Raw genomic sequence first — 14,463 nt, forward strand, 5'->3', positions numbered from 1 at the left:
CTGCTGGATTTTAACCAGCTGAGTACTAGAGTAGAAATACAACATATGAGCTATAGGCTTAGTGCATCTGCTGGATTTTAGCCAGCTGAGTACTAGAGTAGAAATACAAACACCAGAAATCTGATGAATGTCTATAACTTTCTGACCAGAAATCTTCATTGAGAGAGACTTATTCAATGTGAGGCTGACATTTTGGTATCCAATTTGAACAAATCCTATTAATCAAATGTATGCATTAGTAAATGTTTGTAAAGTCAGAGTGTGTGCTCTGGAATTTCCAGAATAATCTTGCTGGAGTGTTTGTCTTCTGGCTTACTTTTTTAAACTACAGTTCTTTAAATGAAGCCAAAACAAAAAACAAACTACTATTTTAACTCTGCTTGTTCCTTGCTGCTACAGAACACTTTGAGGCTTCCTCTATCCTGTTCCCTTGAGTTGACTTGCCAGCTAATCTTTCCTGCTTCTTTTCCTTTGAGCTCACCATGTGTGTCAATCACTTTCCTTTCACATTCATTACGATATCCGATAAGATGGTGGGCGTTTTGATTATGGCCTTTGAGTTTTCTCTCATCTTACCAAGTTGGAGTTTAATCATTATTTTTACCAAGTTGTTTATACCAGTAAAAGGTCTAAGATAGAGAGAACTAAAACCTTCTTTTTATCAGGCATGTGTTCACCACTCTCCATTGACCAAACCAAATTAAACTGACCATCTTCAAATGGCTGCTCCAAAGCATCTGCTACTTGAAAGAATGCCTGCAATTTAGCTTCATGAGCATACATCTTAACTAGTCCATCTATGGGATTCAGACATTTTCAATAAAACAGAAGTTTACTTATCAGAAGTTCAGAACTAGTTTTTGCTGATTAAAAACTGTGAAAGCTGATATGCAAAGACAGGTTGTTGGTTTTCTGAATACACATACACATATACAGAGTAAATATTATAGACGGAAATGATCAGAACTTCAGAAGCTAGCTAGGAAGGTCTCATCTACATTCCACATGAGTATTCCACAATCTTGTACTCACCTTATCAGCTAAACCCTCAGAAACCGCAACCTTAATTAGTTACTATCTCGCTGTGCAGCTAGTAAACTGGTAAAGCATCAGACATTATGATTTAGGCTATGAGCATTGTGATTGGTGTTGGGGTTAAAGTGAAAGAAGAATTTTACCTTTTCTCTGTATTCGCAAGCATGATTCTCAACAGTAAGTATATTCAGGATAACTTTCACTTGAATTTTCAAAAGGGATTCATAGTGCCCGAAGAACGTAGAAGTTACGTGTTAGGACGAGCTTCCATTCGGTGGAGATGTTTCAAGGCTAGATTAAGGAAAGTCTTCATGTACGACTCCAAGGGAGAGAATGAAAATGTGATAATAAGGACTCCACCTTCGTTGTATGGATGGATAACGCAAACTGATTGGGACAAATTCATTGCAACATGTACTGATCCTAAGTTAAAGGTACTTTCAATACTCCATGTCAATGCCTAGTTACTGAACATTCAAATGAATTTTGTGCACTTACTGTTATGTACATCATATGGACAGGAACTAAGTGACTTGAATTCAAAAAGAGCAAAAAAAATTACTTCAAGATATCGTGGAGGTCGAAAAGGGTACTTGTATTATGAAGCAGAGATTGTAAGTTCAGAACGATCACATATAGTCTAACACTGAAAACTTATACATATGATTCTTATGATTATGATTATTATTTTGTATTCTTAGGCTGACGAGCTTCAGGAACAAGGAATCCAAGTTGCTGATGTGCCTCGACATCTGGTTTGGATAAGAGCCCACTCTAGAGAAGAAAATGGTGTGATAACCTTTGACAATCCCGTCGATTTGGAAATAGCTAAAGCAATTGTGAGAATATATTTATATATAAATCAAATTAAACATTTTGCTGTCACTATTATGCTAACTTGATCTGGTTGCTCATTTTGTATGTCAGAAAGTATAAGAGGCTCAACAAATCCAAGGAGAAATTGATGCCATTGGCCGAAATGATATCCTAACAAGAGCACTAAAGACTCCTGAACATGGAGGTTGTGTTAGGGGTGTCGGATCAGGTGTTACCAATAAGCAATACTTTGGTTACAACAAACCCACACCATCTAGTCAATTGCGTTCCGAACTCAATGGTGTCAAATCAGAATTAATTGTTATGAAAAACACTCAGGATTTGTTGTTAAATTACTTAATGTCTATTGGTCAGCTCAACCAAGACCAATTGAAACAATTTGGTGATGGTGGTGGTATCCAAGGGTTAGGGTTCGGGGGTGCCAAGTCTGCCCACTTTCATAGTACGAATGGCCAAGCACTTCAAGGTGCCTGTTTCCAACTATCCTCAAAACAGAATACAGTGCAACAACAAGAAGATGGTGCTTGGCCTGAGCATGAGAATGTGACTAACAGCAACCAAGTTAGTCGTCGTTTAGAGGGTGTCCAAGAGGGTGGGTTTGGTGGCAGTCAAGGATTGGGTGGTATGTTAGGGAGTATGAGTGACCAAAGACTACAAGGTGCCAACTTTCAACTTGCCTCAAAACAGAATAAAGTTCAAGTTCCAGAAGTCCAAACTGAGGTGTACCATGTTGCTTGGCCTGATCCAGAGAAAGAATACGTGCCTGAAACTGAGTTTGTACTTTCTACTGAGCAAGTCAATGATCAACCATTTCCCCAGGTAACATTATTTTGTTAGTTAAATTGATCTAGTTATCATGCCAGTTGGTTAATCTACAAGCTTTAAAACCCGTTAATCTACAAGTTTGCTGTTGCTCACAATTATCCATACCCGCAAAATAAACAGGTAGAAACTGAAATCCTAAAGAAATAAATGATCTGAACAGATCAACTGGTCAGAACTGAACTGATAAGAGAACTGATCTGATCAAAACTGATCAGAACAGAACATCAGAACTGATCAGAACAAAACATCAGAACTGATCAGTTGGTGTGTTCAGATCATTCTTCGTTCTCATGCCTGATCAGTTAGTCTATTACTGATGAAGCTGTCACCTGCAAGCGTAAATGATTAGGTAATAGCTAGGGTGATGGTTTAATTACTTTATATTAACTGAAATCCTAAAGACATAACTGATCTGAACAGAACAGGTCAGAACTGATCTGATCAGAGAGTAGATGTGACTCCGTAGCAGAGTAAACCTCTAAATGCAAATACAAATAACATGTTTTACTTATATGTTCTTTATGATTAGGGTGTTAGCAGTTTATGTTCCTTGGCGATTGAGAATGACAAAGGTGTCCATATAGTTGCCGTTGGAGAAGTGTACGTTGGTAGGGAAGGAGAAGTGGTCAAGAATCATTTCAAAACCGTGCCTAGCGGTCATTATCGAGTTTGTATTAAAGAAGATATCAACTCAACTGCGGAATTACCATGTCCCGACGGGGAAATAAAATTCGTTTGTCAAACCTCGGGTAGATTTTTAATGTGGCCTGCTCATTTTGTTTTTCCGTTAAAGAAGGTACGTTATTGAAATTTTATGCGTTACATATCACGATACTTATTTATTTCATTCAGCTTATAGTTTTTACATACCTTTTATTTATCTTTTTTTTCGTGTTAATGTATAACAAGGCTGCTGATAAACAAATAACAAAGGAATTCACCGCGCCATCTCCCCGCTCGCCATCTCCACGCTCGCCATCTCCACGCTCGCCATCTCCACGCTCGCCATCATCACAGTCATCATGCACTCGAAAGTATACGATCACTCCAACTGATAGGTTAAAGTTGACTTCTAATTTGGTTAAAGTTTTCAAGGATGTAGCTATTGGAATGAAAAAGAGCGGAAAAACCAAATCCTTCACGATCCCGGCTAGAGTGTTCCTAAATGAGCAATGTGTTAGTCTTGATTATGAAGACATGCTTGATTGGTGCTTTCAAAGAGAGATAAAGATCATCTCACATGTTGATTTTAATGATGTAAGTGTGTTGTACCCTTTCTGATTCCAAGTAAATGTATATATTGGTTTCTAAAAAATGATTTAATTGTTTTTTGATGTGCAAGGCATCTGAGTGAGATGGTTCTCAAAGATGGCATCTCTGGGCTATATGGATTTTGTGACTGCACCTATCTATCCCCGCTAAGACGTGTGGAAAAGGAAGACGATCGATGTGACTATTTATATAGGGTATTTGCGTGCAATGATGGCAAAAATAAATATCAACTATTCTTCTTGCCCTATATAGAAGAGTAAGTGATTTCTTCAGCTAATATTTTAATCAGTAATTTGCAACAGAAACAATAGTATTTATAATCAAAATACCTGACCCTACATCCCCGGACAATGTGATATTTGTTTTTTGCTTTTGTGTGTAGTCGGGATTGGATGTTGGTTGTTATTTGTCCATGGATTGCATTGGTTCAGTGGTTAGATCCACTTGGAGCACAAAATGAACCTCCCGAATTTGCTTAAACAATAATCAACAGGTATGTACTAAATTACTTATTTTGTCATATATTTTTCCTATTGTAGTATATTAAATTACATAACTAAACTATTAACAATTACTTAAGCAATCATCAAATTTAGCGCGGAATACCGAAAGGATATCCCAAAAATAAAGAAGAACCCTTTCATTAAGTGGCAAAAAATTGAGGTATGTGATATTAATTACAATTTCGTAACAATATTAGTTTGTTAATACGTTGTATTCTTAGGTGCTTAATTATGATATAAACTTTCTTGTGTAATAGTGCCCTCGCCAACCTCCAGGGTCCAAGGAAAGTGGATATTATGTTGGTCGCTACATGATTGAAACAATAGCGTTGAGACAAATGTTCATTCCTGAAAAGGTATTGCTTGCTTCTGATGCATTGAAACTCATGCTTATTTGAATTTCATGAAAAATGAACTCGAGAAAATTAGACATACTATTATTGCTTGCTTCTTATTCTGCTGTTGCCAACGGCTAGCGCCACGCACTACTGGTTGCTTTTACCTCCTTGTCTGTCTGTCTGTACCTTCCTGCTATAAACTGAAGTATTTCTGGGTCTTTTGACTGTTTGTTGGATTTTGTTTTATTTTGGAATAAAGCACTGTGTACATATTTGTTATTCTTGAACTTGGGCCACCGGTTATTGTTGTTTGCTTGTGGACAATGTGCTTGGCTTTTAATGTCATATTGCATGAGTACACTCTGTAGCAGTCAATGGTCATGTTTCGACCTGGTGTTGGATAATATAGTTGCAATACACCACTCTAACTAATACTGCATTAGTGTTCTTCTACCCTACCATTTGATTTGTGGCTTGATATATACTCATCACTTACTGGTTATGTTGCTTGCTGCATGTTCTTTATTTCTTACTCTTACATTTTTACTTATCTTGTAGTATTTTACCAAAACTCCCACGTATTCTCAAACTACGTTTGACGAGCTAAGGAAGAGGTGGATCTCATACGTTACCGAATATCACCAACCAAATAACGATGAAGATGGTGATGATGATGATCTAGTGTGACTTAAGCTAGCTGATCAGATGGTTGTTGCAGAGTCTGTTACGGTGCTGTTACGCTGCTGTTCCTGCTGTTACGGTGCTGTTCCTGCTGCTGTTACGCTGCTGTTCCTGCTGCTGTTACGCTGCTGTTCCTGCTGCTGTTACGCTGCTGTACTTGCTGCAGGGGCTGCTGTACCTGCTGCAAGGGCTGCTGTTGCTGGAGAATTTGTTCGCTGTTGCTGTTGAGATTTTTTTAATTTTTTTTTCTGTTTTTTTTTTAAAATTTTTACAGTGATATTGGATTTCTATTTTTGCCGTACCTTGGGTAGATTATTTTTTTTGCCGTACCTTGTGTAGGTCATTTATTTTGTTATTGAATGAATGAATAATATTATTTTGTTATTGAATGAAAGGATTTTTGGAAAGATCGCGTCGATATCATTTATATTTCATCGTTTTAGATTTGGTTTACATACTAGAATCGTAATATCCTATTTTAAAATAATATTAAAAAGAAATTGCACGTGCTGTTTTTAAATAATATTAAAAAAAAAAGGGTAGAATATAGTACGCCTATGTACGGAAGACGTTTTGTATCTCAATATTTAATAGGAAGAATAGATGACGGTTATGTACGGAAGGCGCGCTTTATAGTAGAGTATAGGAGACGGTTATGTACGTTAACCGTTCTATATTCCTTCTTCATTTTCTGATTTTAGGAAAGGAATAGAGTACGCTTATCTCTTATCACTGTACTTTATAACTAGGTATATAAAACGCTTCTTTTACCCGTTTTATAAACTTTATAGTGCGCTGAGTTGGAGAACGCCTCTAAGGCGTCCTATAAAGTGTATTTCAACAGTACTCTATACCCTTTTTTTGTAGTAGTGCTACTTTACGTAACAAGAAAGCAATTAATAAACCAAAAGACTAAGGCCTTATTTGGTTGGGAGGAATTGGAAGGAAAAGAAAAGAAAGGAAAGGAAAAACAACGGTTCTTGTGTTTGGTTACAAAAATTAAATGGGAAGTGGAAGGAAAGGAAGGGAATTGGAAGGAAAACTCCCTTTATAAAAGTTTTACTTTCCTTTCCTCCCAAAATTGGAGGAATTTGGAAGGAAAGAGAAAATTAAAATCTGTCAAAAAAATATTAAATCTTAAACCTACGTTTTCCCTTTCTTTTTCTTCCCTTCCTTTACTAATGTTCTACCAAACATGAGATTCTTATCATTTCCTTTCATCATATCAAACATGTTTATTTTCCTTCCTTTCTCTTCCCTTCTCTTCCCTTCCTTTCTCTTCCTTTTCCTTCCTTTACTAATATTGAACCAAATGAAGCCTAAGCTTTTTATTTGTGAGAGTAAACTTGGTGCGCAAAGAACGGAAAAAGAAATAGGCGGAAGCAGTGGGTTGCAACACAGGAATTCCAAGATCAGACAAAGAAAAAGCTAAGGGATTTGTGGAAGTTTAATTGCGCTAGCCTAAGCTGTGATACCATGTTAGATTATGTGAAACTCCTTATCCTGGAGTGTATTTCATTGATCATATTTATAGGGATTACAATATGAGTCATAATAGGATTAAGTATCTAACTATAACTAGAAGTCTAATTACATTAAATATCCTAAGACATTAAATGCTAGTAGATTTCTATCTCATTCAGATTTAACATACATATGTACTCTCTCCATCCCGGAATACTTGACCTGTTTTCCTTATCGAGCCGTCCCTTAATACTTGACCTGTTTCTAAAAATGGAAATATTCTAAAAATATTATATTATTTTTCACTCCACCTCTATTAACCCACCTACCCCCTACTCCATACAAAAAATAATTAAAAATTCAATCCCTACTCTCCCCAACCCCACCTCTTAACCCACCTCCCGCTAACTACATTAAAATAATACCCCACTATCAACTACTACCTATTAAATTAAATAAGTCAATTCAAGTCCCTTAAACTCTGTGCCGGTCAAATCGGGTCAAGTATTCCGGGACGGAAGGAGTACTCCTTATAAAATATTTGTTGGTTGGTTGTGCTATAATTCGTAAAGGTATCTAATTCTGTTTATATTTTCATCTCGATCCTCTGGATTTTGATGTTGTACCGTACATTGATTTCAAGTAAAATAAAGTAGTTCATTTATCTATACGAAATCGGGATTTTCAATTGCATTTGGCTTATTCTTATTACATACCCTCTTGGTTGGCTTACTTTTTTTCTTCTTCTTCTCCTAGTTGTATGAGTCCCAGTTTCTGAATTTCTTGTCAACAACTACCATGAAAAAACTTCATTGAAAGGTATTTGTGAAAGTTATCCTAATGGGTTGCACATTATTTTAGGTGGAAGATATGAAAGAAGCAATAGCTACTATTAGGATGGAAATGTGCGTTCCTTCTCGAAACAAAGCCAAATAAAACTGTACTTGCTTATTCAATACTAAGATTTACTTCTAAGTAACAGATCGGATGTACCTTGTTCGAATTAACATGATGAGCTTCATATGGCCACTCACAAGCCTAGGTTTCTATCCTACCAGGTGTATTTAACTCAAAAACAAGAGTTTAAGTACAAACTATGTTGCCCCTTAGGTTTTGATGATGACATGCAAATTCTCCTAATAGTTTAGCAAGTGAATTTGAAAGGTGTTCATAGTGTACGTCTGGAGTAAGGCATGCAGATGACCCATCAAGGGAACTTGAAGAACTATCAAAAATCAAGAAGATCAGAATTTTCAGAGAAGGAGCTTTGAAGAGTTCATGTAAAGTAACACCAGACTAGAGCTATATATAGAAGCTTCAAGATGAAGAAACTTAAGACTAAAGATAGAGTTATTCTTAGGAAATGTGTAAGGGTTTGAAAAGAAAAGAATCACAGGATCATTGTAGTATTTGATCTTAGTGAGCAAAGAAACTAGGGAATATTTTTAGGTAATAAAAATAAAAATACTAATTTTGTTCGGTTGTTTCTTAAATGATTCTATTTAGAAATCAATGAGTTTTATTTCAATCAAATACTTTTAATTAATTTTAGTTTGGTGAAAATCTGATTTGTTTTGGTCCGGTTCTTGTTTTTCTCTTCTTTAGTTGCGTACTAATCAAGCCGAAATCTGTAGGAACTGCGTTAAAACAAATCTGAAAACCAACTGGTCCTACTTAGCGTTTTTATCAAGCAAAGTTAGTTGAGAAATTCTAGGAAAACTTGGTTTTCACGCTACTATGCTCTCCCATGATCTAGTCAGCTAGTTCGTGCCATGAGTTTAGGAAAGGTTGTTAAGATTGTGTTTTAGGGTAGCTTAATTAAAACGCAAGCTTTGCCTATAAATAGTTCACTTTGTTTTGCTGTAAAACTTACCTAATTTTATTGATAAAAGTAGTTTAGTTTTTTCTAAGTTTTATTTGCTCCCAAAAGATCAGATCCTCTAAGTGTCTAAGAGTTCCTACGTACTGAGTTCCTTTCTTAACAAATTAAACACTAGAGTATTATAAATCTTGTAAACAAATTCATTCTTTTGTAAGGGTTGAGTGAACCCTTGAGGTTCAGACTTAAGTTGAGTATGTGAGAGGAGGGAACAACTTCTAAGTTGAAGTTGAGTGAGCGCAGTGGTTTGAGGAAACTATTGTTGGGAACTTGAATTCATAGGGGAATTTTAGTTGTTTGTAGTGTTTTAAATTGTAACAGAGTTGCTGCCATTTTTAGTTAAAGTGTTTTAAGGAAATTCCTAGTGGGTCGATGTTTTATTTTCAGGTTGGCACTGAAAAATTTCCTCGCTAAATTCTCTTACACTTGTTTTAAGTTCCTTTAGCTTTTAGTTTTAAATTCAGCGAAAATTAGCTAGTGTTCATCCGAGTAACAAACTAATATTTTGGTTTTGGCATAACTAAAGGGAAATTTGATGCATAACTGAAGTAAATTTGACTCAAGTGCTTGGGCTATGGCTTTTTTTCTTTTTCTCCAGATTCCCTGTTTGGTTGTCCAGGCTATTGTTCTCCATTTTATCTTATTTTGATAAAAGTACACTCGATCTATACTAAGTACGTAGTAATGCTCAATCTATTAAATATAATCAATGATGAATTTTCTCATTATCAAATAAATAATTGCACTGTAATTGTGATTACTTTTTTCAACAAAGAAAATTACTATTCGGTGCTCGCGGTCAAGAAACACTAGCATATACAAAGGACAAAAACCTCGTAGAAAATCTTACCAATTACTCTATTCGTCCCTCTTTGTTCTTCACGTATTCAATTTCAGGTGTTCTATTTTGTTCTTTACATTAACAATCTTTCCTTTTATATTATCATATAAATGTCTTAAAATTCTATCAGGATTTGTCCTCAAAATTATTTAAACCAATTAAATTCGTTGGGGCATTTAATTCTCACACTTTTCCATTGAGAGATTAAATTCCATTGGGGGATTAAATATTTCTCACTTTTCCAATACCAGATTTTTGACAAAGTGAAAACATTATAAATTAACGTAATTTGTTTTGTTTAAATATAAAAAATAGAGGAATCTCATTGCAAAATAATTAGTGGTTATCGCATGCATAATACCACCCATAAAGAACAAAAAGAGACGGAATAATTAAGTATTAAAAAATTCTTAGGTTGAAATCATGAAATCAGTTCAGTTTCCTAAACATAACAATTCATCTTGATCTACCCAGAATTAGCTACAATAATGCCAACATTTCATAAAAAGAAAAAAAGATTGAAGATATTTTACATAAAGGTCAAATCTAACATCTCGTAGAACTTAATTTATGTAGAAGTACAGATGCGATTGGCCTGATAATTCCGGATAGAGGGGCTAGGTTTTCATCATAGTTTGTTATAATTACTGATCGAGTACAACCCGAACATTATCCAGCACCGGACCGCAGAAACGGTTAGGATCATCGATAGTATTGTGATAAAACACACTCCAAAATGATATCCTAGTTGTAAATGAGAGTGACACAGCTTGGAACCTGAGACTTGCATGCGTTACACCACCTTTACCTTGAGACTCATATTTCACTTTAATGGTTTCTTTATCGGCAGATGCTTGAACTTCCATAGAACCAATGCAGCCATTATTGGCATCTCCAATAGTAAAGGTAAGGTTGTAATACATTTTTGGTGTTGTACCTATTACTTGAGCTATGGCATTTGTTTTCCCTCCAACTAATAATTCAACGGCAGAAGATCCTGATGGTATGAAGAAGTCTTTTGAGGTAATGTACCTAATGGTATACCGGGATTCGATTATCCAACCAGGAAGTGGAGAAATAGGATTCAAAGTATATGGATGGATATAGACCCCAGTTGTGAAATTCTCTAATGTATAAGGACCAATTTCGAAGTTTCCATTATGTATAAGGTTGTTACCTGCAAAAGAATATAACCATTATAAGTTCAAATTAAATCGACGAAAATAAGTTTTGCTGTGTAACATTGATAAGATCTGATCCTGAAATATCACGTGTGAGAGTCCCACATTGATAAAACAGAAGAAAGTTAAACACTTAATGAGGCCAAGGGGCTACTCCCCTTATTGCCATATGATTTTAAGGTGGAACCTCTTTTAGACTTGTTAAGTGGACACTCTCTCTTGATGACGGGTGCGGCCCAAACCCGTATTTAACAAATATAAAGCCAATCGATAGTTAAATTACCTGTGGTCATGATAGGGGGTGGAGGTAACTCCTTGATTGCAACAGCTTGTATAAGTGGTCCGCAAGCGGGATACTTAGGGTGACCAGTTGGGTTAGAAAAATGGATATAAGATGTACCGGTAGCGGTCCGAAGACCCCAAGCAAAAGTGTCTGCTTTGTCGCTTAAATACAATGTTTTAGATGGAAAACCGAAATCTGCTGAACCGCCGCCGTAGGTTATCCTTATAAATTTATCGAGTGGACATGTCCTTGTTGCACTAAAAGTTATAGAGTAGTACGTCCAATGTTTGAGTCTCATATATTGTAATATAGAAGCATCCTGGCCTAAGCTCACCGCGTGGACATCACGTGAAACGTTGAATGTAAAGCCAACGCGTTTATGACCACCAGATACGTATCGGACTAAGCCCCTCTTCACCCATTTAGGCAGGGAGTACTTACCTACTATTGTTATCTTTTTTAGATTCGACGGGTTTGGTGCTTCTTCAAAGTTTCCGTTTGGTATAACACCTATTGAAAAGGAACAACCAATCATTAATTTGTACTACACTATATAAAAATTATCTTAGAACAAATACATCTCAAACCTTTAAAATACATGTGTTTAGAGTACCATGCATTCATGCTTATTAATAGTGATATGGGTGAGAAATCCATGATATTTACTACTCCATCCGTCCCAAATTAGTTGTTTCACTTTTCTTTTTCGTCCGTCCAGATTAGTTGTTACACTTCTAAATTAGGAATGACTCCACAATTATTATATTGTCTCTCTCTTCCCATCAAATTATTTTTTGTTCCCACACCCTCACTCATTCAATTAAAAAAATACCCCACTAACTCCACTTTTTCAATAAAATAACAATTGATAACCAAACAACCACTTATCACCTAAAACTTTGTCCAAAGGTAGTGTAACAACTAATCTGAGACGGAGGGAGTATTTAGAAGGAGGAAAATTTCAAAAGTTTCCCTTTGAAGCTCTATAGTGTTGCAAGCCATCTAGGATTCAAACCTCATTTCTTACCTTTTTTGCCTATTTCTTAGTTTGTTGTTCTTTCTCTTTTTTCATATTCATGTGTAGCATATTATAGAATGCTAGATTTTAAGTTATACACCATTCAACCCTAACATATTTACGTAGCTATTGATGAATCATTTAATCCTTGTCTAATTGTTATATTATTTTGCTAAGTTTCTTTTGCCGTTTTTCCCCTCGTCATTTGATGTGCGTATTTGCTGATTTCATATTGCAGATTAATTTCAATATCATGGGAGATAGCACGGAGTCCAACAACAAGTAAGAGGCTAAAAGTACCGAATATATTAAAGCATACACTAAGAAACAATGGTATTATGTAATAAAGTGAAAGAGACAATATTCCAAGATAATTAAGATAAAATTCGGTAATACTGCTTAATTTAACCAAGTTAGTGCTAAACGTGACTCACCATCACTGGAAATGACGCTGACCGGAGCAAGCTGTGCGGCGACATAACTGCGGCTGTTTATCATCAACAACAGTAAAACACAGCAAACTGAATTAAATGATGCCATTGTTTGTCGATGGAGACAAAAATGTGTAATTAAACTAGATAATGAGGCTACCAATATATATAATACTCTGCACTAATTAATTAAGTGGCTATTACGCATTATATGCTGCCATTGTATAATGAAAAGATAAAAAATTACGAGTGAAGGGATATGCCAAATTGAACGTTGACAATCTTGCTAATTAGTCCACCACTAAATAAGCCACGCGATGTGTCGATTTGTCTCCTTTTTCTTGTATTAGGATTTGGACTATTTTCTATGTATAACTAGTGTTTGGCCCGGGCGATGTCCCGGTTTATACATAGAATAGTTAAATTTTTAGACTTTTCTTGAGCTCAATATTTGACAATAGACATGTATACCATAAAGTGAAAAGGATCCATTAATTTTGTCAACTACACAGGCACATTACGTCATTTATCATACCATCTAATTTTTCAGTTAGATTATCTTACAATTAGTGTAATTAATTTTCTAGTTGAACTATGTGTTTCAAATTAATAAACACCAAATTAGATATATGCAGCCATGCAAGACATTTTTATAGTTGCTGCTTATGAGACTTTATGACATCATGTTTCTTTGTTTGTCCTAATTCTTTAATTGTTAACTTTTTCAAAAATAATCCATAGAAAATAAAAAGTCACATAAAAAGTTAGTTATTTTCGACTTCATGTTAGCATTTATTTATAAATTAATGTGAAGAGATAAAACATAATCTGTGGTTGGTTAAGATGGTAATGAGTATTGTCATCCACATTTGAGGTCTAGAGTTCGAATCTCATTGTAATGATTTTTGGTTGTCCATAACATAACATACCACTTGATGAGTGAATGATATGGCGCAAAGAGAAGAGTACTACGTGGCACATCGACTTTTTTCACAACGACCCTTTTAATATATTAGTATAGATAAGTATAATTATGTATACCCTATGAAATACCAGATCGATCCATGCGTGAGTTTGGATAACTCAGATCGATCCATGCGTGAGTTTGGATAACCAACACAAATCGATGAATTTGGTTGAAAATTCAACATGTAACTTGATATCACAGGTGTCAAGTGACTTAAATATGGATTTGATTAATTGAACCGGTTAACATGTCATAGATATTGGTGTAGTAGAGTTATTAAAAAAACGTTAGTTAGAATTAATATCGGTTCCACATTGTTCTGAATAAGAAAGGAGAGAATGACTAACGTCTTACTCCCTCCGTATTTATTTAAGGGATATACTTGTCTTTTTCGGCCGTATTTATTTAAGAGATACACTTGCCATTTTTAATAACTTATCAATCCCACCATCAATTAAATAATACATCTAATTTACCATATGACCTACCATCCTATTAAACAAATAATTTCATAAATCCATCCCACCTTCCACCCCACCAAAATGACATGGTCCCCATTTGTTTACTTATTAAAATATCTATCCAACCCCACTTGTTTTATTATTTTATTTCATTCAATTCTCCTTCTTAATACCGTGCCCGACCAAATGTATCACTTAAATAAATAAGAAAGTTCTCACCTTCTAAATATCACACGTGGACACGTAGTACTTCATAAGGTATGACTTTTTAGAAATCAATATAATAGCACGTGACTCATGCGATTTGAAACTCTGGAATTAGCAAATTGGTCAAAGCTATTTCTCAAGTGGACTTTAATCACAGTATGACAGTACGAAGTATATGTAATGCTAAAAACCGCTTACCTTCAATATGAAATAACCCATAGGTTGCTCATTCATTATTTG

At 35.3% G+C, this 14,463-nt stretch overlaps 1 protein-coding gene across 1 annotated transcript; it reads right to left on the reverse strand.

The window, feature by feature from the left end:
• Nucleotides 1–10,067: 10,067 nt before the first annotated feature.
• On the reverse strand, nt 10,068–12,780 carry LOC110778969 (protein DUF642 L-GALACTONO-1,4-LACTONE-RESPONSIVE GENE 2-like). The gene is made up of 3 exons (XM_021983506.2): nt 12,592–12,780; nt 11,140–11,649; nt 10,068–10,852 (listed from the first exon to the last, which is right to left on the reverse strand). Exons 1-3 carry the CDS (start codon nt 12,695–12,697, stop codon nt 10,320–10,322), a joined length of 1,149 nt encoding a protein of 382 aa, XP_021839198.2. The 5' UTR covers nt 12,698–12,780; the 3' UTR covers nt 10,068–10,319.
• Between the last annotated feature and the right edge of the window lie 1,683 nt (nt 12,781–14,463).

This window comes from Spinacia oleracea, chromosome 3, assembly GCF_020520425.1.
Source record: "Spinacia oleracea cultivar Varoflay chromosome 3, BTI_SOV_V1, whole genome shotgun sequence".
Taxonomy (NCBI): domain Eukaryota; kingdom Viridiplantae; phylum Streptophyta; class Magnoliopsida; order Caryophyllales; family Amaranthaceae; genus Spinacia; species Spinacia oleracea.

Coding starts and splice junctions, on each gene's coding strand:
- LOC110778969 (XM_021983506.2), bottom strand. CDS start 12,697: ATGGCATCATTTAATTCAGTTTGCTGTGTTTTACTGTTGTTGATGATA. Junction 11,650..12,591: donor CAGCGTCATTTCCAGTGATG/GTGAGTCACGTT, acceptor CCTTTTCAATAG/GTGTTATACCAAACGGAAAC. Junction 10,853..11,139: donor ACCCCCTATCATGACCACAG/GTAATTTAACTA, acceptor ATTCTTTTGCAG/GTAACAACCTTATACATAAT.